Source organism: Schistocerca nitens, chromosome 1, assembly GCF_023898315.1.
Source record: "Schistocerca nitens isolate TAMUIC-IGC-003100 chromosome 1, iqSchNite1.1, whole genome shotgun sequence".
Taxonomy (NCBI): domain Eukaryota; kingdom Metazoa; phylum Arthropoda; class Insecta; order Orthoptera; family Acrididae; genus Schistocerca; species Schistocerca nitens.
This window is the reverse complement of record NC_064614.1, coordinates 1,093,023,093-1,093,048,923: the sequence shown is the minus strand read 5'-3', so window position 1 is coordinate 1,093,048,923 and position 25,831 is coordinate 1,093,023,093. Positions and strand designations below refer to the sequence as shown.

Sequence of the window (25,831 nt, the reverse complement as noted above, 5' to 3'; positions counted from 1 at the left end):
AACATACCAGAATGTCGTTAGGGATAGCGCCTTCAGTACAGAAAGGCTTATCAAACAATTATTTGAAATAATACAGGCTCGCTTTGTCTCCACAAAATGCAATTCAATCGGCCGACTGTAACACCACATGCGCTGTCAAATATGCGTAACTGTCACACCACCGCATATTTACTCTTGCTTCCGATTTTACTAACACATGATTATTTCGATCATCGAACTGGTAAAATAATCGTTCATATGTGCCTACAGATTTTGGAATTTCCTCATAGACATACAAATACTAAGTTACCATAATAATGAAATCGTTGTGGTTCATTTTTTATGCTTTATCAATTTTAACTACGTGCCAGAAGTTTCAATTCAAATTCTGCTATCGCGAGTCTTACATCACAGAACATGTTATACTATGGGGACATGCACAGCGAAAACACTTATAGCCCTTGCATATTCAGCATTGCAAAATTCATTTTTTCTTCAGAGAAAAAAAAATAAGTTCTACGGTATTTTGATACATACTGCAGTACGCTTCAACAAATTTATTATTTTTACGCTTGCATAAGGAATTACGCGCACTGCAAAATTGCATGTGCTTCTGATTGTCCATTAAACAATGCGGCGTATTAGGAATGTGACGCAACAATACTCTTTACGACTTAGCCGTATCTTTGCCGTGCTACCAATCTACGTGGCCCCTGTATAATCAACGTTATTCCTCAGTACTACTGGATTTGCATTTTAATTTTTAGCATGTATTTATTTCCAGTAAAACCTAGCGCATCCGAACTTTTTGAAATTTCTTGCACTACCTAATAATTATTTTGCTATTTGTGAGCAGTACGGGTAATATCCTTGCCAGTCACTTATTTCTAGTCTTTTTGTTAACCTATTAAAATGACTTCATAGAAAAATTAACAATCATTCTTGTGGGTTGCTACAAACAGGTCGCCGGCAGAGACAGCAGTTTTTCACACAATCCACCACGTTTGCTTGTGTATCTCTGGACGGTGTACGAAGAAAATTTGAACACTTGATTGCGTGCACACCGGCGTCATCCCGATCACGAAGTATAAATTGTTGCGAAGTAGGTACTCGTGCATTATAAACTGTACTACAAATGCAGTATGTCCACCAGTGACCTTGTGGCAGTCAACACGTTAACGGCAAAATTCATGAATTTTTGACGCTATTTTTCATACCGCTTATATGCTGTACTACAAATGCAGTATGTCCACCAGTGACCTTGTGGCAGTCAACACGTTAACGGCAAAATTCATGAATTTTTGACGCTGTTTTTCATACCGCTTCAGTATTTCCTGCATGCATCACAGCAGAGCATTTACCACAGCAGCAGCGTCTTACGCTCACTTTCCAAAGCAGACTAAATACTGCATAATATTACGGCCAATTCTCTGTGAGCCGTGTGGCGAGAACATCAATAATGTTGCACAGCTTTATTGTGCAATAATATTAACGGTTTGCAGTTACAGGCGCCATTTTAGTTTCCCACAACTGCTTCTCTTATTCTTAGTTCAGCCACATTTGCAATTAGAATCATAGCAAATCTTGGCCGAGGCAAATCAATAAGTTGATATTTTCATACAATAACCTGTGGAATAATGTTCTGGGGTAACTCATCTTTAAAGAATGGAATTCTTCAAAAACTTACTGGAAGAATTGTATGTTTTTTGTGCTGACCCTGGATCGTCGTCTGGACATTGCATAAGAAGTTAGGTATTTAGACAAATTCAATATATATATATATATATATATATATATATATATATATATATATATATATATATATATGTGTGTGTGTGTGTGTGTGTGTGTATGTATCTTCATGAAGTTTGTTGTAAATAATCCACTGCAGTTCAAAACAAACAATGATGTACATAATTACAATACCAGAGTGGAAAATGACATTCATCACTTCACATCACGGTTCCCTTTAGTGCAAAATGGGGAACACAATCGCAATTTAAATTTCTGATAACTTACTCAGTTACAATTTGATAACTTACCCATTTACATAAAATATCTGACAGCAATGTGAAATTTGAAAACAACCTGAAAAAGTTTCTCCTTCACAACTCCTATTCTGTAGAATAATTCTACTAAAAAACTTATTACTGTTGAACATGTAGCCATATTTAGGACATACAAATTAGTGTAAATGTTCCATGGTACATGAAAACAAACTAATATGTGTGGGAAGCGCATAGTTTTCACGGAAAACGTGTAGGTACCATTAATTTGCACACTATTTAGAAGATGTTTTCTTGACAGATTTCAGTTGTACTATATCTGACTTATGAACATATAGCCTATAGACAATGTTTGTTTTCCTGATGTCTAAAATTATTTGATTCCAATGACAGCCGGCCGAAGTGGCCGTGTGGTTAAGGGCGCTGCAGTCTGGAACCGCAGGACCGCTACGGTCGCAGGTTCGAATCCTGCCTCGGGCATGGATGTTTGATGTCCTTAGATTAGTTAGGTTTAACCAATTCTAAGTTCTAGGGGACTAATGACCTCAGCAGTTGAGTCCCATAGTGCTCAGAGCCATTTGAACCATTCCAATGACAACATGTCAATCATTTTCTTCACCTTTGTTGCAGAAGTAACAGTTCTCTATTGTTTATGTGAAAAATTTATTTTATACACTCCTGGAAATGGAAAAAAGAACACATTGACACCGGTGTGTCAGACCCACCATACTTGCTCCGGACACCGTGAGAGGGCTGTACAAGCAATGATCACACGCACGGCACAGCGGACACACCAGGAACCGCGGTGTTGGCCGTCGAATGGCGCTAGCTGCGCAGCATTTGTGCACCACCGCCGTCAGTGTCAGCCAGTTTGCCGTGGCATACGGAGCTCCATCGCAGTCTTTAACACTGGTAGCATGCCGCGACAGCGTGGACGTGAACCGTATGTGCAGTTGACGGACTTTGAGCGAGGGCATATAGTGGGCATGCGGGAGGCCGGGTGGACGTACCGCCGAATTGCTCAACACGTGGGGCGTGAGGTCTCCACAGTACATCGATGTTGTCGCCAGTGGTCGGCGGAAGGTGCACGTGCCCGTCGACCTGGGACCGGACCGCAGCGACGCACAGATGCACGCCAAGACCGTAGGATCCTACGCAGTGCCGTAGGGGACCGCACCGCCACTTCCCAGCAAATTAGGGACACTGTTGCTCCTGGGGTATCGGCGAGGACCGTTCGCAACCGTCTCCATGAAGCTGGCCTACGGTCCCGCACACCGTTAGGCCGTCTTCCGCTCACGCCCCAACATCGTGCAGCCCACCTCCAGTGGTGTCGCGACAGGCGTGAATGGAGGGACGAATGGAGACGTGTCGTCTTCAGCGATGAGAGTCGCTTCTGCCTTGGTGCCAATGATGGTCGTATGCGTGTTTGGCGCCGTGCAGGTGAGCGCCACAATCAGGACTGCATATGACTGAGGCACACAGAGCCAACACCCGGCATCATGGTGTGGGGAGCGATCTCCTACACTGGCCGTACACCACTGGTGATCGTCGAGGGGACACTGAATAGTGCACGGTACATCCAAACTGTCATCGAACCCATCGTTCTACCATTCCTAGACCGGCAAGGGAACTTGCTGTTCCAACAGGACAATGCACGTCCGCATGTATCCCGTGCCACCCAACGTGCTCTAGAAGGTGTAAGTCAACTACCCTGGCCAGCAAGATCTCCGGATCTGTCCCCCATTGAGCATGTTTGGGACTGGATGAAGCGTCGTCTCACGCGGTCTGCACGTCCAGCACGAACGCTGGTCCAACTGAGGCGCCAGGTGGAAATGGCATGGCAAGCCGTTCCACAGGACTACATCCAGCATCTCTACGATCGTCTCCATGGGAGAATAGCAGCCTGCATTGCTGCTAAAGGTGGATATACACTGTACTAGTGCCGACATTGTGCATGCTCTGTTGCCTGTGTCTATGTGCCTGTGGTTCTGTCAGTGTGATCATGTGATGTATCTGACCCCAGGAATGTGTCAATAAAGTTTCCCCTTCCTGGGACAATGAATTCACGGTGTTCTTATTTCAATTTCCAGGAGTGTATATATGCAAACAGTAACAATAATCATGCAAAAAGCAACTAGCATGGCCAATGTTAAGGTGGTTAAACACTTATTTGCAAACTAGTATGTTCAAGCACACTAATTCTTTTCGCCTCCACACAGTGTAAGCAGGCCTGAGCAAACATCAATTGATTATCACAGCGTATAGCACTCCCATTACTTTTAGTTAGGAGAGGAAATTATGGTATAAAGACAGATTAATGAAAAAAGCTGTGAAAAAAAGGATATGCTGGAGATACAATTCCCACCTGTGTAGTTCTGAGAAACTTCTCCCACAAGGGAGTATTATACTGGTAGGCATAGTGAAGCAGCTGTTGAAGTTCATTTATGTTGCAGTGCACAGCATATTTGGCAACTCGATGGTCAAGTTTGTGGTTGGCTACAGTTGGGCATCACCATTCATGCAAGTACACAGTTAGTTAGTTATCTGTCATGCACACAAAGATCACTACACAGTAATTGCAGCATAGCTGGAATATAACAAGGCTGCTTTCATAATGTGGCCCTGTCTTTTATGGTGTAAGAAATGCGTGTGACTGACTGCAGTACAATGTGCTGGCTTGTTAGGTGGGTGTATGAGACACGTCTTGCAGCTAAGTCATCCACAAGGGAATGGCCCACAGGGTCATTGAGGTACTGGGAGCAGGATTGGAATAGGGGTGGGCAGCGTAATACTACTTTGGGTAATGCGAGTAGGATTTTGGACAGGATATACCTCATTTCAAGCATGACAAGAGGTAGTCGAAGCCGTGATGAAGGGTGTGGTTGACCATGGTGATACTGGATGACCAGAGATGTGACAGGTCGGTGATTGATCAATGGGTTTCCTGCTAACAGAGGAGGAGATGGCACAGGTGATTTGTTCGTGGATGAACTGGATAGGATTATTGTCTGTCAATAAACACTCTGGTAAGGTCGTCAGTATATTTCAACATCTACTGCCTTCGTGCAGATCTGGTGTCCGCAAGTGGCGAAGCTGTGCGGAAGATACTTTTGGTACAGATTGGGAGACAGCTGTCAAAGTGGAGGTACTGTTGGTGATTGGTGGGCTTGATATAAACAGACACATTTATGGATCCATCTGAGGGGCGAATATCAGAATCTAGGAAAGTGGCTCATAGAGTTGGGAAGGACCAGGTGAAACACATTTGGAAGCAGGTTTTGAGTGAGAGGCCAGACAAACATGTGGTCCCTGAAGAATGGCAGCAACCTTTTCAGTAACTGCAGGGACAACATTGATTGATCTAGCCTTGTAACATATCAACCAAAACAACCTTGCTGTGCTGGTACTGCAAACGGCTGAAGCCATGGGGAAACTACAGTCTAATTTTTCCTGAGGGCGTGCAGCTCTATTGTATGATTAAACAGATGATGGCAACCTCTTGAGTAAAACATTACGGAGGTAAAATAGTCCCCCATTCGGACCTTGGGGCAGGGGCTACGCAGGAGGATGTCATTATTTGGAGAAACAAAACAAACATTCTACAGATCTGAGTTTGGAATGCTAGAGTGCTTGCTCACGCAGGTACATTAGAAAATTTAAAAAGGAAAATGGATAGCTTTAAGTAAGACATAGTGGGAATTAGTGAAATGTGATGGTAGGAGGGACAGGATTTCTGGTCAGGTGAATACAGGGTTATAAATACAAAATCAAATAGGGATAATGCAAGGATAGGTTTAATAATGAATAACAAAATACGAATGCAGATACACTACTATGAACAACATAGTGAACACATTATCATTGCCAAGGCAGACACTAAGCACCACTCACTATAGTACTACAACTTTATACGCCAACTAGCTCCACAGATGAAGAAGAGATCGAAGAAATGTATGATGAATAAAAGAAATTAGTCAGATAGTTGAAAGAAATGACAATTTAACTGTGATGGGGGGCTGGAATTCAATAGTAGGGAAAGGAAGAGGAGGAAAGATAATATGTGAATATGTACTGAGGGAAAGGAATGAAAGAGGAAGCCGCTTGCTAGAATTTTGCACAGAGCTTAATTTAATTATCACTGATACTTGGTTTAAAAATCATGAAAGAAGGTGGTATATGTGGAAGGCACCTGTAGACCAGAAGGTTTCAGACTGATTGTATAATGGTAAGACATATTTTAGAAGCACATTTTAAATTGCATGACATTTCCAGGGGCAGATGTGGACTCTGACCACAATTTATTGGTATGAACTGAGGTTACAACTGAAGAAATTACAAAAAGGTAGGAAATAATGAAGATGAGACTTGTTTGAAGTTAAAAGGACCTGAGGCTTTTAACAGTTTCAGAGGGGGCATTAGGCAACAACTGACGAAAAGGAATGCAGTAAAAGACAAATAGGTAGCTTTGAGAGATGAAATACTGGATGCAGCAGAAGATGAAATAGGTGTAAAAAAAAAAGCCTAGTAGAAATCTCTGCATAACACAGGAGATACTGAATTTAACTGGTGAAAGTAAAAATATAAAAATGAAGCAGGCGAAAGGCAACAAATATAAACTTATTTCACTAGGATAAAGGCAGATACTGCTTACAGGAAAATTAAAAGAGGTGTTTAGAGAAAAGAGAAGCAACTGTAAGAATATCAAGAGGTCAGATGTAAAACCATTTCTAAACAAAGAAGACAAAGTTGAAAGGTGGAAGGAGTATGTAGAGGGGGTCTATACTTCAGGGCAGTATTATAGAAACAGAAGAAAAAACAAATGAAGATGAGATGGGAGATATGATATTGCAAGACAAATTTGACAGAGCACTGAAAGACAAAGTCGAAACAAGGCCTCTGGAGTAGATTCCATTCCAGTACAAGTACAGACCTGTGGGGTTTGGTTTGGGGAATAGATAGGTAAGAGTGCAAGGGGTTTCTGATATGAGGAGGGAGATAGATTAAGGTGTCATGTTTTAGGGTGGACCTAAGGCCTTGAGGAGCTGCTGGGGGGTCATAATGGACTTCTGGGAGGGGATGGTGATCGTAAGGTTTGTGTGCAGAGGTGTCTGAAAGTGAAGTTCACCTCCCACTGAACTGTGACTCACTAATGCAGTGGTGGAGACTGTCTGCAGGAAGGATGATAAGGTTCTGGATTGATTTTCGGGTTACGGGTAGCTGTGTTCCCTAGGAGTGATATTGCACTCACTAGGGCAGGATTTAGCAAAGGAAGGTGAGACCAGGTTACAAGAGAGGAATTCTTGAAAGATTGTCAGGAGATGAATGCATCGAAGTGGGAAGAGGATCACAGTTGGAGGGAAGTTAGAACTGTTTTAAACACGGTTCTATGTGGGATTTGGTCGGCTGTTACCAATGCCATGTACTATGAAGAAATGCTTGTACTGCAGAGAGCGAGTAGAGGAAACTAGGTCCTTCGTACGTCCAGCACAACTCAGATTTTGGGTTAAAGATGAGGCATTTAGAAAGTACTGAGACTTCTGCAGGAGTTAGAGTTTCAGCAAAAGAGTGAAAACAGTGTTACGGGGTGGTTGTTCAGGAGTAGCATGTTTCATGGAAGGTGGAACAAGTTTTTGGGAATGTGGAAGGCAGAGTAAGTCAGCAGGACATGGTTGGGGAGTTATGAGTGGTTGACAGGAGGTTTAGACCAAAGTGGTAGGCCCTTGATTGACTAAAGGTAATCCCATTTATCCAAAAGACAGGAGTATCTGGGAAAGCTTTCTTACATGGTGCTGGGAATGCTGCTACAACTGTTGAAGGACATGGGTACTATTGCAGTGATAGCATTCAGGAAGTTGTGGTCATGGACTAAAAGGATTTTGAAAAAGGAGCAGAGGCTGTCAAGTACATTTTGAGCTTGGATTGTGTGATTATGAAGAACCAGATTGGTGATGGTGAGAGGCTGATGACAGTAGAAAAGGGTGCAGGTTCATACTGTAGGATGAATGAGAGCACAAGATGCCAGTTTTAATGGTAAGCCCATCAGATGGGATACCATGTGACAGACAAGATTTCAAAAAGAAGAGCCACTCCATGTCAGAGTTTTCCATACAGTCTCGTCACCCAAGATACTAGCTATGTGGCAGCCTGTTAAAGACAACACAGCTCCATGTGTGCCCAGTGTGTTTGGTGTACCTCGTGAATGTGACAGCTTCTATTTAAGTCAAACAGTAAGCACAGCTATGGAGTGTTGTACAGAGACAGGCAATATATTAAACAAAGGGAGCTTGAAAAGTTAGCCATAGCTGAGCATTGTCTGGAAAATGGAAATAAAACACAACTGAAGAGATCAGCATGAGTCAAGCTTAAGATGCAAACATGAGATTTCACTATGTACTGACTGAGTACAGCTAGGTTCATCTACTGATGAAGTGATTTGTTGATTTTTCAACAGATGCTCCAGTAATATAAGCATATTTTAAATTATTAAGATTTATTAACTTGATTTATAGATTTTTTCCCAAATCTTTATTTTGCTCTCCAATAAAATTTACTTCTGGCTTGGCCTTGAATCATTCTGACCTCTTGAATATGAAAAGACAACAGTCTTGGCTCATGAGTCAATGTATTGGGATTCCATTATAAGGAGGAGATGGCCAAGAGTAGAATAAACAGCATCAGTTTTGACAAGAGAGCAGGGATACATGCTTAGTAGTGCGTGGGATGAAAGCAAAGATGAATGCTTGGCACTTGTAGCGAGGCAGGAGTGGCAGTTTCAAGTGTGGCACCAGCCCCTCACACCACATGATGTCACTGCTCTAGTGGCAGACTGGAGCTGCACAGCTCACCTTACATGCATCATTTCAGCTCTCTCTGACTGGTGGCAGATGCTACAATCACACACATATAAGTGGAAATACCTGCCAGCCCCAACTGTCAGTGGTTTTTTTACCCCTCAAGACAATGGATGAGAAAGCCACCGAAAAAGCTTAAGTGTTTTATTCTAAATGTCTTGTCTTGTAAACCAAGAAACTATCATTGGAAATACATACATTTAAATAAATTGTAGTTAAAATTCACTAAATGAGGAATGGCATGTAACTTTCTTTCATTTCTATATATTAGAACAGTGGCAAGCATGCTTTCTGTATTTCTTTATTGAGAACAATAAGGAAGCCACAGACAATCGACAATTTAATGTGCTGCACCAGACAGTTGCACACCGGCAAGCCAGTTGTGTAAGTGTATCTTTCACTCCAGATGTCCAAGCCGCAAACATAACATCTTGATATTGCAGTACACTGACTTAGGTAAGTTTGTATCATTTATATTCATTAAAATCTTTTAACTTGTCATGGTTTTACTTGTATCAGCAACTTATCGTCAACAGCAGGTCAGCCAACTTATCATCAACAGCATGTGTCCAGAAAAATAATCTGATCTTACCCTAATGCCCAGGGTTTTCAAAGTCTTTGTCCACAACCAGGAATCTGAGTGATGGCTGGCCATTCTTACGGAGTGATAAATCATCCTTCCAGTTCCCCTGTCACTGTGTGTGTGTGTGTGTGTGTGTGTGTGTGTGTGCACGCGAATCTTCATAAACCTCAAATGACTCTCACCAGTTGGTAATTTAGTTGAATACTGCACACCAGAGTATTGTGTTAACTAACTATCTAGACACTGAGATCAACATGACATGATTGTAATTGATTAGTTACTGATTTTTTTACGTGTGATAGGTTGCAATGACAATGACTTGGGAATGAGTACATCCAGAGGTTCCGTACGTGCCAGTTTTCAGACAAATGACAGGAAAGGTAACAACTCGTGGCCAGCACCTTGTATCACTGAAGGAATGGTGGGACACCCATTCTGCAGGAAATTAAACTATTCTGATGAAGGACAGGCATGTAACACTCACTGCAGGACTGTGTTCTGTAGCACTTTGAGCTTGTGTATCTTCTCTGAAGCAGCATTGACCCCCCTCGGAACACATTTATTCCAAATTGGGGGTTATACCACTTGAAACAATCAATCACTGTTACTACACAGCATAGTTACAGAACGCTACTGTTAGGCACATTCAACAAAGGTTTCACTGCAATAAAAATAAATTTGACCTACATCTACATCTACATTTATACTCCGCAAGCCACCCAACGGTGTGTGGCGGAGGGCACTTTACGTGCCACTGTCATTACCTCCCTTTCCTGTTCCAGTCGCGTATGGTTCGCGGGAAGAACGACTGTCTGAATGCCTCCGTGCGCGCTCTAATATCTCTAATTTTACATTCATGATCTCCTCGGGAGGTATAAGTAGGGGGAAGCAATATATTCGATACCTCACCCAGAAACGCACCCTCTCGAAACCTGGCGAGCAAGCTACACCGCGATGCAGAGCGCCTCTCTTGCAGAGTCTGCCACTTGAGTTTATTAAACATCTCCGTAACGCGCCGCTCTTCTTTGGATCTTCTCTATCTCCTCCGTCAACCCGATCTGGTACGGATCCCACACTGATGAGCAATACTCAAGTATAGGTCGAACGAGTGTTTTGTAAGCCACCTCCTTTGTTGATGAACTACATTTTCTAAGCACTCTCCCAATGAATCTCAACCCGGTACCCGCCTTACCAACAATTAATTTTATATGATCATTCCACTTCAAATCGTTCCGCACGCATACTCCCAGATATTTTACAGAAGTAACTGCTACCAGTTTTTGTTCCGCTATCATATAATCATACAATAAAGGATCCTTCTTTCTATGTATTCGCAATACATTACATTTGTCTATGTTAAGGGACAGTTGCCACTCCCTGCACCAAGTGCCTATCCGCTGCAGATCTTCCTGCATTTCGCCACAATTTTCTAATGCTGCAACTTCTCTGTATACTACAGCATCATCCGCGAAAAGCCGCATGGAACTTCCGACACTATCTACTAGGTCATTTATATACACTCCTGGAAATGGAAAAAAGAACACATTGACACCGGTGTGTCAGACCCACCATACTTGCTCCGGACACTGCGAGAGGGCTGTACAAGCAATGATCACACGCACGGCACAGCGGACACACCAGGAACCGCGGTGTTGGCCGTCGAATGGCGCTAGCTGCGCAGCATTTGTGCACCGCCGCCGTCAGTGTCAGCCAGTTTGCCGTGACATACGGAGCTCCATCACAGTCTTTAACACTGGTAGCATGCCGCGACAGCGTGGACGTGAACCGTATGTGCAGTTGACGGACTTTGAGCGAGGGCGTATAGTGGGCATGCGGGAGGCCGGGTGGACGTACCGCCGAATTGCTCAACACGTGGGGCGTGAGGTCTCCACAGTACATCAATGTTGTCGCCAGTGGTCGGCGGAAGGTGCACGTGCCCGTCGACCTGGGACCGGACCGCAGCGACGCACGGATGCACGCCAAGACCGTAGGATCCTACGCAATGCCGTAGGGGACCGCACCGCCACTTCCCAGCAAATTAGGGACACTGTTGCTCCTGGGGTATCGGCGAGGACCATTCGCAACCGTCTCCATGAAGCTGGGCTACGGTCCCGCACACCGTTAGGCCGTCTTCCGCTCACGCCCCAACATCGTGCAGCCCGCCTCCAGTGGTGTCGCGACAGGCGTGAATGGAGGGACGAATGGAGACGTGTCGTCTTCAGCGATGAGAGTCGCTTCTGCCTTGGTGCCAATGATGGTCGTATGCGTGTTTGGCGCCGTGCAGGTGAGCACCACAATCAGGACTGCATACGACCGAGGCACACAGGGCCAACACCCGGCATCATGGTATGGGGAGCGATCTCCTACACTGGCCGTACACCACCGGTGATCGCCGAGGGGACACTGAATAGTGCACGGTACATCCAAACCGTCATCGAACCCATCGTTCTACCATTCCTAGACCGGCAAGGGAACTTGCTGTTCCTACAGGACAATGCACGTCCGCATGTATCCCGTGCCACCAAACGTGCTCTAGAAGGTGTAAGTCAACTACCCTGGCCAGCAAGATCTCCGGATTTGTCCCCCATTGAGCATGTTTGGGACTGGATGAAGCGTCGTCTCACGCGGTCTGTACGTCCAGCACGAACGCTGGTCCAACTGAGGCGCCAGGTGGAAATGGCATGGCAAGCCGTTCCACAGGACTACATCCAGCATCTCTACGATCGTCTCCATGGGAGAATAGCAGCCTGCATTGCTGCGAAAGGTGGATATACACTGTACTAGTGCCGACATTGTGCATGCTCTGTTGCCTGTGTCTATGTGCCTGTGGTTCTGTCAGTGTGATCATGTGATGTATCTGACCCCAGGAATGTGTCAATAAAGTTTCCCCTTCCTGGGACAATGAATTCATGGTGTTCTTATTTCAATTTCCAGGAGTGTATATTGTGAAAAGCAATGGTCCCATAACACTCCCCTGTGGCACGCCAGAGGTTACTTTGTCTGTAGACGTCTCTCCATTGATAACAACATGCTGTGTTCTGTTTGCTAAAAACTCTTCAATCCAGCCACACAGCTGGTCTGATATTCCGTAGGCTCTTACTTTGTTTATCAGGCGACAGTGCGGAACTGTATCGAACGCCTTCCGGAAGTCAAGAAAAATAGCATCTACCTGGGAGCCTGTATCTGATATTTTCTGGGTCTCATGAACAAATAAAGCGAGTTGGGTCTCACACGATCGCTGTTTCCGGAATCCATGTTGATTCCTACATAGTAGATTCTGGGTTTCCAAAAACGACATGATACTTGAGCAAAAAACATGTTCTAAAATTCTACAACAGATCGACGTCAGAGATATAGGTCTATAGTTTTGCGCATCTGCTTGACGACCCTTCTTGAAGACTGGGACTACCTGTGCTCTTTTCCAATCATTTGGAACCCTCCGTTCCTCTAGAGACTTGCGGTACACGGCTGTTAGAAGGGGGGCAAGTTCTTTCGCGTACTCTGTGTAGAATCGAACTGGTATCCCGTCAGGTCCAGTGGACTTTCCTCTGTTGAGTGATTCCAGTTGCTTTTCTATTCCTTGGACACTTATTTCGATGTCAGCCATTTTTTCGTTTGCGCGAGGATTTAGAGAAGGAACTGCAGTGCGGTCTTCCTCTGTGAAACAGCTTTGGAAAAAGGTGTTTAGTATTTCAGCTTTACGCGTGTCATCCTCTGTTTCAATGCCATCGTCATCTAACTGAGCCAACTGTAATGACCTGCCCCCCCCCCCCCCCCTCCAAATGTTAATTTAAATCCAACTGCATTCACTGCACAACCAGTGCAGTGAATATTATGCAAAATAAAAATTAATTTCTTTTATTTGCTCAAACAGTTTTTAATAGCAGCAGGAAAACATTTTACTGAAGGAGTAGGAACCCAGCAGAAAATAATGTAAATGGTGGGAAAAAATAAAATCTGGGAATGCAAAACAGGTTTTATACTGCAGGTAGCATTAATATTCAGACACTGAGGTTTTTAGTTTGTAGCATCATAACTTTAGTAACAAAACAAACAAAAAAAAAATCAAGTACTGTATTAAGTTGTATGTCTTGTAAATAACAGCATAAACTTTATTAACATAAAATATAAAAGTTCTTTAATAATACAATTTAAATAAAACTTGGTCCTATTACCACATTAATATTTAGACAGCTTTCAGAATTAATTATTTCAAAATAATTTTTTGTGGTACATAAATGTTTCAATATCATGTCTGATAGCCATTCTGTTGCATCACTTCTTTCAATCGCTGCAACATACTGCTAATGATCTTTTTTAAATAGTTAGTACATTGATCATCTGATTCTTCTTTTAATCTATGCTTCACAGTTCTTTGGGGCATTTTGGTGTTTTTGTAATATGTCACCCTCGTTCTCTCCAAACATTCTCAGTATGCCTCACATCTGATGATTTGAGGTAGCGGTTGTGACACCTTCAGGCAACTGTACAACGAATATTCCTGCACAATGTGAGACTTAATGTTACAGGTCAATATTTCGGTGAAAGTTGAATGTGTTTGATATCCCCATTTTTTCAGCACTTCTTTGTGAAACGTTTTTTAATATATTCAAAAAACAAAGATTATGTGACTTACCGAACGAAAGCGCTGGCAGGTCGATAGACAGCGCTTTTGTTCGGTAAGTCACATCATCTTTGTTTTTAGATATATTTTTCCCACGTGGAATGTTTCCCTCTATTATATTGATATTTTTAATATATTCAGATAGACTTGTCCATAATACTGAAAGAACACTAATTTGCCAAATGTGGATATACAGCTTTACACAAGAACACTGCCTTCTCCATGCTTTACAGTCGACTTAACAGTTGTGAGTTTAAATTCTTCGCTCTTCTTCTGCCACATTATCCTCTGTCCATCCGACCGAAAAATGTTAAATTTATCACACTTTCGTCAGTAATAATGACGTCATTCCACCATCATTTTTCCTTTGTAAGAAACTCGTTAGCGAAGTCCAGTCACTGAATTCGATTCTGTTCATTCACATACAGGCTTACTAGACAGTCACTGTAGCCAATATCTTTCAATGCTCTGGAAATTGTTTGAGGATGCACCTTCTTTCCAGTCTTGTTTAGGCTTGCTAATTTTGGTGCACTGAGTGAAGGATCCTTCTTTATTATTCTTATTCAGTTCCTCTTGTTACGTGCATCCAATTTCTTTGGTAGGCCCTCACTTTTGGATCATCTGATATGTTGAGCATGGCAGCAATCATTGTACAGTATGGGCAATCAACTGTGCTAGTAAACAGATGCTGCCTTCTGACTCAAGAGTATGTAACTTGGCTTGAATGATCAAACTGCCCACTGTCCAAATACTAAAGAAATGTGAAAATCGAACAGTGTTTTATTTAAATCTTGTTATTTAACAACTGTTGTCAGTTGTGTAATGAAATTCAATGACACTTGCATTACTATACATTCCATTATATTTAATACTATTACAAATTTAATTGTCTGCATCACCAGTTAGTTTGCCATGGAACAATCTGCATCATTATTATACTTCTGTAAAGTGAAGGGATTTGGTCACCCAAAGGTAGGTTTGACTTAAAACTAGACAGTACTATTCAGGTGCTATCTCTCTCCTTCGCTCCATGCTGTGAACTGGCTTTCTCAACCAATTAAGAAGGCAATCTACAGTTTATTGCAGAATATAAGCTGCAGTGCAGGGATAGCACACACGTTAGGATAGCATGACATAGCAATTACAAAACTGCTAATCTACACTGAAGTTAATAATGGAGTTTGTAACTGCTGTTACAATGAGTCACTGTAAATGTGCCTGAAAGAGACCAAAGTTATCCAATAATCCAAACACAACAAAGGAAAAGTGAATAAAAAGCATGATATGATTTGGTGTTCGTTCACCATATACAAAGCATGTTCAGAAAACAAGTGTACTAGGTTTTTATATACTTTTAGATGTAATTGGAAAAAATTACATGATATTGTTGATACAATTGTTGACTATTTTTCCACATAATTGTCATCCTGTCCAATGCATGTGGTGAGCGTGGCACAAGCTTTTCTATGCCCTCCTCGAAGAACTCTCCCGCCAGTTCCTTTCGCCACTTTAGTTAGAACTTTGTTTCAAAACCTGCTCGTTGGCTGAAAACTGAATTCCCCTCATGTGTGCAGTCAGGAAGGTGAAAAGATGACAATCTGAAGGCATCAAATCAGGGGAATAAAGGGTATGGTTCAAAACATCCCAACCAAAGAGTCCAAGAGTGCCTCGATTGTTAAGGCTGAGTGACGAAGGGTGTTGTTGCACAACAAGCACACTCCTCATATCAACATCCACCTCCTTTTGCTTTGAGTGCTCCTTTTGAAATTTTTAGGGTCTCATTGTGCACTGATGGTCTCTCCCTGAGGCAATGTTGCCTTTTCGGCCCAAAAAACTGAGGTCATAATTTTCCCCCCAAAATCATGGTTTTAACTTTTTGGCATATGGGGAACTGGACTGACACCACTGTGACAACTGTATTTTTGACTCACATGTTTAATGAGCCATACATGTTTCATCTCCAGTCCCAGTAAGTTCAGAAAATCCTTACCTTTCAATTCAAGTCACTCAGTAAACTTGCCGGAAATACTGACCCAATTTTTCTTGTGCTGCACTGTCAGCTGTTATGGGACACATCTTATGCACAATTTCCAGTATCCTAGCATTTCTGTGAGTGTCTTGTATCAGAGAGTTGTGGAAACATTGCAGAAATTTCACCCACTGTCAACTGGCAGTCTCCATGAAGAGTTTCTTTGATTATTTGCACCAACTCATCAGTAAAAATGGGAGATTTTCCTCTCCTCTGTTCATCATGAATATTTGTTCTGTCTCCATTAAACTCCCTACACATTCGTTCTGTTTGTAACATCTTTGCCGAAAACCGTTCTGATTCCCGAAAAATTTCAGTAGGCATTATTCCTTTTGTGTGTAGGAACCAGATCACAACACGCGGCTCACACTAAGAGGGATTTCTTAGTGACATCTTTCACGCAACTGGAGACTGCGATGTGAGTTTACATACTACTATGGTCCTGCAATGCTCACTCCGATCAGGGGATTCCCCCCCGTCCCCCCTTCCCAGTCAGTGTTGCCAACCATTAAAAAAATAAATTAATTAAAAAAACCACAGCCCCCTTATGGTCACAGTACACTTGATTCTGCCAATACATTCCAATCTCGAGACAGAAACTTTTACCATTTGTCCAAGTGACACGGAAATTGGAACACACGTGTATCTGAAGGAACACTGCATCATATTTCTGAACAACACAGGCACTGCAATATCGTATTTATCTGCCGACACTAGGCAAGTGACTTTCAATTAAAATGTCTCCACTGTACAGGAAAATACATAATGAATGTACGAGTGCAGTTTGTAGACACACAGTTGACGACATATGGAAGTTTGGGTCTACCCATGGAGCGTGCTTTGATAGGTGGCTGATCACAATAAGTGGGAAGTTCAGGTCAAGAGTTGGTCCGGCACAAATTTTCATTGTCGTCATTCCATTATACAGCTGATGGTTGTCCACATTCACAACTCTGAATACATTTGATGTGACTCTAAATTGTGTCCAACTGACCAATCATTATGGGATAATATTGATAATCCTCTGCCTTATTTAAATGTAAGATATTCAGCTGTGTAGGTTTCTGAAGATCTTTATCACTGCCTTATGTATAGTATAACATACGATGTATCACAGATTTTTTCCTATTGCTTAATCTATTGTGAAATAGTATAATGTAAAATTATACATTAAGTAATAAAACTGTCTGCACATTTGGTGCTACCCCATTTCTTCTGGGAACCACTCATTTACTTCATGTGTTCTACGATGTCCTTTGTCAACTTTATTTTTAGAAGGTGTATATGACTGATCACCACGAAGATAATGTTCCTGAAAGCAAGCATTTTTATCCTAATGTCTGGAAAATAGCTATAATGTGGAAGCAATTTAAGAAACTAAAAGAGAGGGTGCGGTATATGACATCAGAATGCATAGAATATAGAATTTCACAATAGTCAGATCTGTAGTGTGTGAAGTTACTTTTCCAGTTACGAATATCTGTAACTCCTGTGTACCAGCAGTGGTTGTTAACACTTTACCACACTATGTACCAGGTATCATTAGACACACATCTGTAATTAACTTCATATTAGGGCACCTACCAATTCCTGTGATGTCACCTTCACCTGACACATATTAACATACATTTAGAATGAAATGGCCTTTCAATGTATGTATTCTTTTTGTTGTGTGTCCAACATTATTTAAACAGTGGAAAGTCCAGGATGGATTAACAATATTATTATTGCTACTCACCATATAGAAGAGAATTGGAGTCTCAGATAAGCATAAAAAAATGAGTGCAATACTATACCTTTTAAGATTTTGGCTGAAATGCCTACTTCTGAATTAGATAACATGCACATTTTCCCAGAAGTACAGAACACACACACACACACACACACACACACACACACACACAAAAGGCAAAAGATCACAACCACTGTCTCTGGACACTGTGACCAGACTACGGCGAGCAACTGCACCCGATGGGAGCAGCAACCTGATATGGTTGGGCTGAGGAGGAGGGATAGCAGGGTAGGGGTGGAAGAAGGTGTAGTGCTGCTTGTGGGAGCATGGATGTATGTGGTGGGTACTTGATAGGGGATGTGGTAGGTACAGGATAGGGCTGCTACATGCAGTCAAGAGGCCTGAGGGTGGGGTGGGCAGAAGAAGAGGGCAAAAAAACTAGTGGGTGCACTGGCAGAATAGAAGGCTGGAGTGGGAGTAGCACACCCACTTGTCTTCTTCCCCCTCTTTATTTCTATGCTTTCTTGCAACATCCCCCCCCCCCAAACCTTCTGACTGCACCTAGCAGTCCTACCCTGTCCCCACAAGATCACTGCATGCTCCCACAAGCAACACTACACCTTCCCCCATGCCTACCCTGCTATCCCTCCCCTTCCATCCTCCTTACCACTATTATCTGTGCTGCTTGCTACTCGTATCTGGTGCAGTCCAGCCACAGCGACCAGAGACAATTGTCACATGTGTGTGAGTTGTGGTTTTGTGAACATAATTTGTTTTCTATTCAGAAGAAGTCCTTTTGGTGGAAAGCATAAATGTATAGTAGCCTCTGGTTGTGCCTGTCTGGGACTGAATGTTTCCTCTATATGGCGAGCAGTAACACTATTTGCAACTAAGTATTAAAAAAATATACTATTTGCGCCTATAAAATACTTCAGGAATCACATCCTTGACAAAAAAAAAAAAAAAAAGACTATTTCTATTCTTTCCACAGGACAGACAATTGAAGAAATTTGTCTATGCCACATGGTAACCTCAGACCAACATTTTGTTAACCAAATGTAATGTTATGTTTAGAAGTAAACCCCTTTTTGTGAAGATTATACATTAATCCTCAATTTTAATGAAGTTTTTCACTCTCCACATTTAAAAAGTTTATATTTTTCAGCTTTCTGATGACTTGTAGAAGCACCAAGCTCCAAATACCCAAATACTTTGTGATGATGTTCTTCATAAGGCACACAGTGAAAATTATGAGGACAAAAAGGTTCACTTTTCCCCTTACATAACATGTGATTAACCATTTATTCAAATATGGTAAAAGAATGAGAAGAAGAAAAAAAACAATCAGTATGGAGCCAATGAAGATACATCAGTCATGCAGTTCAATGGTTCAATTGGTCAGCTTTTGAGAGTAAAAATGGAATTCAGTAATACCTATATGCTAACTTGAAGATATTATGATCAAGTTCTAAAGTAATTTCAAGCACAGTAATAGAACCATGCTTTTGGTCACATTCTCTTTCAACTGAATGGAATAAATGTAGTTTCAAATATTAGTGTTGTTTCCAAATCAAGTGTATCCTCCTTGTGAAAGAACAAAAACCTTCACCGTAAAACATATGTTTCATAAAAATTTAAATTATAAAAGAAATGTGGCTCACATAAGGTGCAGATACAAACACCTTGAGAACTGCTGCTTAATAAACGTAATAGATTTTTTATTTACATTCCGTGTTTTCTTCCAAGCCCACAGTCAACCACTTTAAACTCCAGTTACAAATCAATTCAAAACAGAGTTACTGTAACATGTGTTCTTCCATAATGTTGTATGCTGCTCTGAAATTGCTGTTTTAATGGTTTTTAATTACAACAATGTCTGCATTTTCATAGGAGTGTGGTGTTAATTAACTCTGTAGAAGAAAATTATCCAAAAGTTCAACAAAATTATGAACCTTGTTTACGTGCCTGTTGACTCTCAACACCAAATTTATGCTGTGAGTGGTTTCCTTTAATCCTTGAATTGTTTGTATTTAACCCAGGACTCTCCAATAGCATACTGAGGCTATGTCAAATATTTTTTAGAGCCATGACTGTGCGCTTTCCTGGTTGCAGCTACTTTTGATTCGTCAGAAAACTCTCACATGTACCGGTGAGAATATGCTAGTGTGATAAGCTTGAAATTTTAATGACACTTCTTGGCAACTTCTTAAGTGGTTCCAAAGAATACTTTTGAATATTCTCACGATTTTAAGTTTTTTCCGCCAAAAACTTCAGCTGTATATAGTACAATTTATGTGACAATCACTTTTTAGCAAATTCAGATGCTCAAGGCATAAATAAAAGCAAATAAACAACTCACAACACCAAGAACCAATGTGAGTTCATCAGTTATTTACTCCACACAAATGAAGAACATGCTGCTGATATGGATCAACTAGTCTGCTATCGAGGGCAGTAGTATTACAAATGCCTTGTGTACCCTTTATCATCTTATTAGATAGCCAATAAGATTGGAGAGGAAGTGTTCCAGCCGGCCGGTGTGGTCGAGCGGTTCTAGGCGCTTCCGTCTGGAACTGTGCGGCCGCTACGGTCCACAGATTCAAATCCTGCCTCGGGCATGGATGTGTGTGATGCCCTTAGGTTAGTTAGGTTTAAGTAGTTCTAAGTTCTAGGGGACTGATGACCTCAGATATTAAGTCCCATAGTGCTCACAGCCATTTGAACCATTTTTTGAAGTGTTCCAATGTTTCCATATGCATGTGTTTGCAAGATTTTACTGTTTGCAAGATTTTACTGTTTGCAAGATTTTACTGTTTATGTTAAGAGTGTTCCATGACTTTATTGCATTAAATCATCTAAAATTTAACAGTGAAGGAAGGTGCTTCATTCATATTCTATGTCACTAAGAATAGTAGTAACCCTAACAACCCCAATTATAAATAATGTACTTACCTCTTTACTGCTCTGTGAAAAAGTACTGTGGGGTGCATCTGGATCATCACCATTAACGGTGTTCTCACCTGAAAAACAAATTCTTTGAATGTGGTCCTTAAATAAAGTAATAGGAACATTTCACAGTAAAATGTATGATGCGCTGTGCACATAGGAAACACACTATAACCAACAAAGCTGTAAACATTGGAAAACAAGAGTCCATTTTTTATTAATGCATGCACAACTTCAACTTGGGAGAAATTTTAGCCATGAACAAATAGTTTCAGTTGCCCATAGCCAAGTTCTGCGTTAAGCATCATGCGGAGCACACATCATTAAAGTGTCAATTTATAGAATCTTCTGGCCATGAAACCTTCCAAATAGACACAAAATTTGCATCAACTAATTACTTGTGCCCACTTTCATTTATAGTCATAAATACGTAGAATTGCCACAGACATTTTTTGTGGAGGAAATAATTTATTATTCAGTGTCTGCAGTAAGTAATTAATCATGAGAAAATGTTAAAAATTACATACCAAGCACCAATAACTGTGCATATTAAGACAATCTCTGATAATTTTGGTAGACTCAAAGAAACGACTGCATTACACATTTACATAAAGCACTTCCTAGTTTCACACAACTCATTACTACAACTTCTGAATGCATGTGTCTGATCTTTTAATGGATATTCAGTTCAGTTTCTGCATTGTTTTTACATTTTGTAATGAAAAACTCACTAGCACTTAATACAAAATGAAACACATACACAACATAAAAAAGTTTTGTCAACTCTCTTCTTTTTGGGTTCTACATACCTCACATTAAATTGTACTGATATCTGATTAATGTTAAAACATACATATCAAGTTGATTATTTAACTATATGCTTACAGTTATATTTCTTATTTGACAGTTAGCCATTTTTCACAAGATATATTTAACACTTGAATATGTAGCCTTGTGTTATAAATTAAGCATGCAAGAAAAATTTTTAAAAAATAAAAATACAATTCTGTGTCGAAATCTCCTCTCTTGCCGATACATGCAAAATGTTGATGAAGCAAATAATATTTTTCTGTAAAATACATATACCAATACTTCATAGTTGACTAACACACTATAAAAAAGTACATATTAACTACTGTATTAAGATAATGCTCTAATTATATGATGTATTGACAAATACTTTTTAAATATACATATTGCTTGCTATTTATCACATTATAAGGGTTTCCTTCTTGTCCAAGCTGTCATTACAAAAAGTTGCTGCAAATGTCTTCAATAATTTGATTGAATTTTTCAATGTAAGTATCAAGCAACACTGATGAAGATGGTTTACTGTCAGATTCAGTTATTCCCTCTGGAACCTCAAGTGTACATACAGTTGTACATTCAGGAACAACAGACTGATCATTAGAATCAAGATCTGCAGATATTTTAAAACAATGTCTGTTACTGAAGAAATACGTGTCAATGTCTGCTAACTCATTTTGTAATTTTATTTCTGCTAGTACTTTGGACTCAGGTGACAGGTTTGAGCATCTGTCAATTTGTTTGATTGTATTGTTACAACCAAAAACTACTCTGTTTTTCTGGATTCCATTATTTTTAACATTATGTTTCCCTTGTGAATGAAACAATGCACTCCCAGAACCAGAATATAAATGTTTCATAATTCCTTCTGGAACCTTTAGAACAACACACTTATCACAACAAAAATCATCATTATCTTTGGGAAAGTATTCAGTCTCTGCAGAAATTAAAGCAAATTTATATTTTGTGTCCCAAAAATATGTGTCAATATCAGGTAGTTCACTCATAACTTTATTTCCTTCAATGAGCTGCCCTGAAACTGGACAATGGTCAAAATACTTCACATTAGGTGGAAAGTCACATTCTTTTTTATTATAATCCCTTTGAAAATAACAGTTCTTGTATCTGGTTACATCACTATTCTTTATCATTGAGATATTTGCATTTGAAACAGTTTTTTCATTTTCTATGGAAGTATTTGGAAATACACTGTCTTCAATTTCAAAGTGGAGAGGCATTTCAAGTGTAACTTGATCCTCTTCAACCCCTGCTTTAATGTCTTTCAAATGGTGATGAGAATGAGAGTCCTCTATAGGAATCGTTGTTGAATTCCTGCAACTTTCAATAGATGAGCATGTCTGAAGTGTCAGTGTTTCAGAGTCCTTGGGCTGTGAAAGATACGACTTGCTTATTTGTTGTTTACTGTAGCTTGAATGATTTGATGAATTCATAACCTTAAAAGTATCAACATGACCTACTTCTAAAGATTCATCTATCTCATTATCAGAGTCAGATGTACTATAACATAATATGTAATTCTTAGGGTTGAAAACACAGAGCTCCTGACTTGGTAAATTATCGGAAAGTTTTGTGTTTACTCTAACTATGTCAGTAAACTCTATTTTACCCATTTCCTCCAAGTTCTCATCAAGGTATGTACACTCTAGGTTATCATCTGATACATTTGATGATGACATGTCACCTTCTATGAAGAATGAGTTCAAGGACTCACAACTTGAATATTGCTGATCATAATCCCCAAGCGAAAATGAACTGGAGCCCAAATCTGAATCATCAGAACAAAACATGCTAAGATCTTGTTCTTCACTGCCTAAGCACAATTCTCTATTTTCATCCCTTTTTGATATATACTTTGCTTTTAATTCCTCCGCACACCATTTAAACAGTTTTTCAGGATTTGTGTGTTTACAATCATTTATTAATGTGGAACGCACTCCTTTGTTACTCTCATACAAACTGAATGAATGATGGTTACATGGGTCACTGTCCAAAAACTTATTTGAACAGTTCAATGGTAGATCCCTGGTGTTAAGAACAACTCTTGGGGAACAAACTAGTGAATGACTGGTATCCACTGCTGTGATATAATGAACATGATTTCCTGTAACCCTAATTTTTAAATCTTCACTAATTAAGTTTTTGAAAGTTATGTTTACAAGAACAGGGTGCATCCTTTGTGCAATTATGGAGTAATGTGCTATGACAGATTGCACAGCATTTGTTAAGTGGTACACAATTGCTCGCTTTTTATTATCTGTCTCTTTATGATTCAAAGCACAGGTGTCTGCAAAAGAAAACAACAAAAACATTTCTGAGATGAAAATGGTATGCACAAATCAAGTTTAAGAAGACAGTTAATGTAAAATCAAATATTGACTAGGTATAATACATAAAATGAATGAGTGGAAGTGTGTGCACGTACACATGCATGCATTCATTCAGAAAGGCTTTATAACAGCCAATCTAATGTGCAAAAATTAATAGAGGAATTGCTGAAATGTAATATTCAGTAGGTGGATCTTGTTTTCACAACATAAATAAAAGTAGGAGAGGAAGTTGTGTTGTGTTTACATCACAATTAATGTATTGAAGCTGAGATTAAATGAAAGTAAATTATGAACCAAGAGACAATTCAGAGAATGGACAAGAAGAAACACAGCACATGATAGAGTGAGGTGGGGGGGGGGGGGGGTTTGCACACATCCATTATCCATAACAAATATTCACAACACTTCAAATACGAAATAGCACAAACAAATATGTAATATTGGTTCACAGCCTTCACTGTCTTGATACATGTTCATTCTAATGATGTTATGGTTACATAAGGCATGAACCCTACAAATGTGTGAGTGTCATTTAAAAAATCCTGCACATGCGTGACTGTCAGTTGTGAGCGACTTGAGGCCTGACAGTCGTATATGTGCGCTTGCTCTTTCACAAAGATGTGTAGTGAGTAATTCACTTTTAAAATGTAAGCTGAGACGGAGTCAGGTCAGATTACATGCAGTGACCAGTGTTCCACAATCAAAATCAGGCCCCCACAGGGAAAGAAACCTACCAGGGTTGCCACAAGGTTCCCCAAGTGAAATTCTCTGATATTTCCACGATTTCCAGGTTAGTTTTCATATTTTTCCCTGACAAATTTTGAGATCTCAAGGGGGGGGGGGAAGGACTTCCATATTTCTCCCCCCGTATGAGCAAAAATCTTAAGTACTAATGTCAAAATCGTTTGTAATGAACTGTTTTTAGATGGAGAAAGCAAGCCAAATGGTATATGTGTTTCATTAAGACCACTGTTATTTTATTTTAATAAAACGAAACACAAATGGTGACAAAAATAGCATTTCCTTGGCATCACAAGACAGATTTAAAAAACCTTCATTGATTTCAGAAATAACCTCAGAAAAAAGTAGAGCTCTTGAAAGAAGTGTAAAAGGCAGGGAAGAGTTGTGTAAACCAACACTATAGGTGACCACCAATAAAATGTTGAATCTACTATGTTCCTTATTGTTGGTTATTAGTCACTGTGTTATGGCTACTATTTTACAGGTATTGTGCGATTTTTCTTTCGAGAAATATATGAGTACATAGTGTACAATCCACCAGCGACTGCTACAATTTTGTTCTTCTTATTGTCCATACTTTCTAATACATAAATTATTTGCGAAGTGCCAAAATGTACTAGAATACATAATACGTCTGTAAAACGCAGCACTGTACAATGTACTTGTGGTGAGACAGGCGCAATTCCTGAAATCCATCGTCCGTGGCCTCTGGCCTGGCGAGGAGCACTGCTGTCTTGGGTCCTTGGATAAACCATCAAAATGCACCGCAGTATGACACACACAAAAAGACCCGGCCTGGATGCAGATCAGTGAGACTAGATCTGATGAGCAGGGCTTGGACATTACTTGGAAACAATGGTGGGCTTCAGATCAGCAGGCCTAATCCTTTAGAGATACCCACAGAAATGGCCTGCAGTTTTGGCCGATCGAGGAAGTCCATTCATGTGGCCAGCTATTCATGTGTCACAGACACCCTGTTGATGAAATGAGATCGCGATGATCAACCCATGCAATGCATACCTTAAGTAAATACTCTGAGAATCAATACTAATGAGGATAGGTAGCAACTCACTGTAAAGATGATCACTGAGCCACAGACAGGCACTTAGAAAAGACAATCACACTCCCACAACTAAATTTTCGGCCACAGCCTTTGTCAGAAAACGAGAGCATTCACACAGTCAC

The 25,831-nt window shown here is 40.5% G+C and overlaps 1 protein-coding gene across 6 annotated transcripts in view; it reads right to left on the bottom strand.

Moving 5' to 3' along the window:
* LOC126198643 (protein hu-li tai shao) overlaps positions 1–25,831 on the bottom strand; it is a 431,642-nt gene that overhangs the window by 15,304 nt on the left and 390,507 nt on the right. For all 6 annotated transcript variants that reach the window (XM_049935120.1, XM_049935111.1, XM_049935137.1 and 3 more), the window contains one exon: positions 20,757–20,824. In XM_049935120.1, coding sequence (XP_049791077.1) covers positions 20,757–20,824 — 68 coding nt within the window. The remainder of the gene's footprint in view (positions 1–20,756; positions 20,825–25,831) is intronic.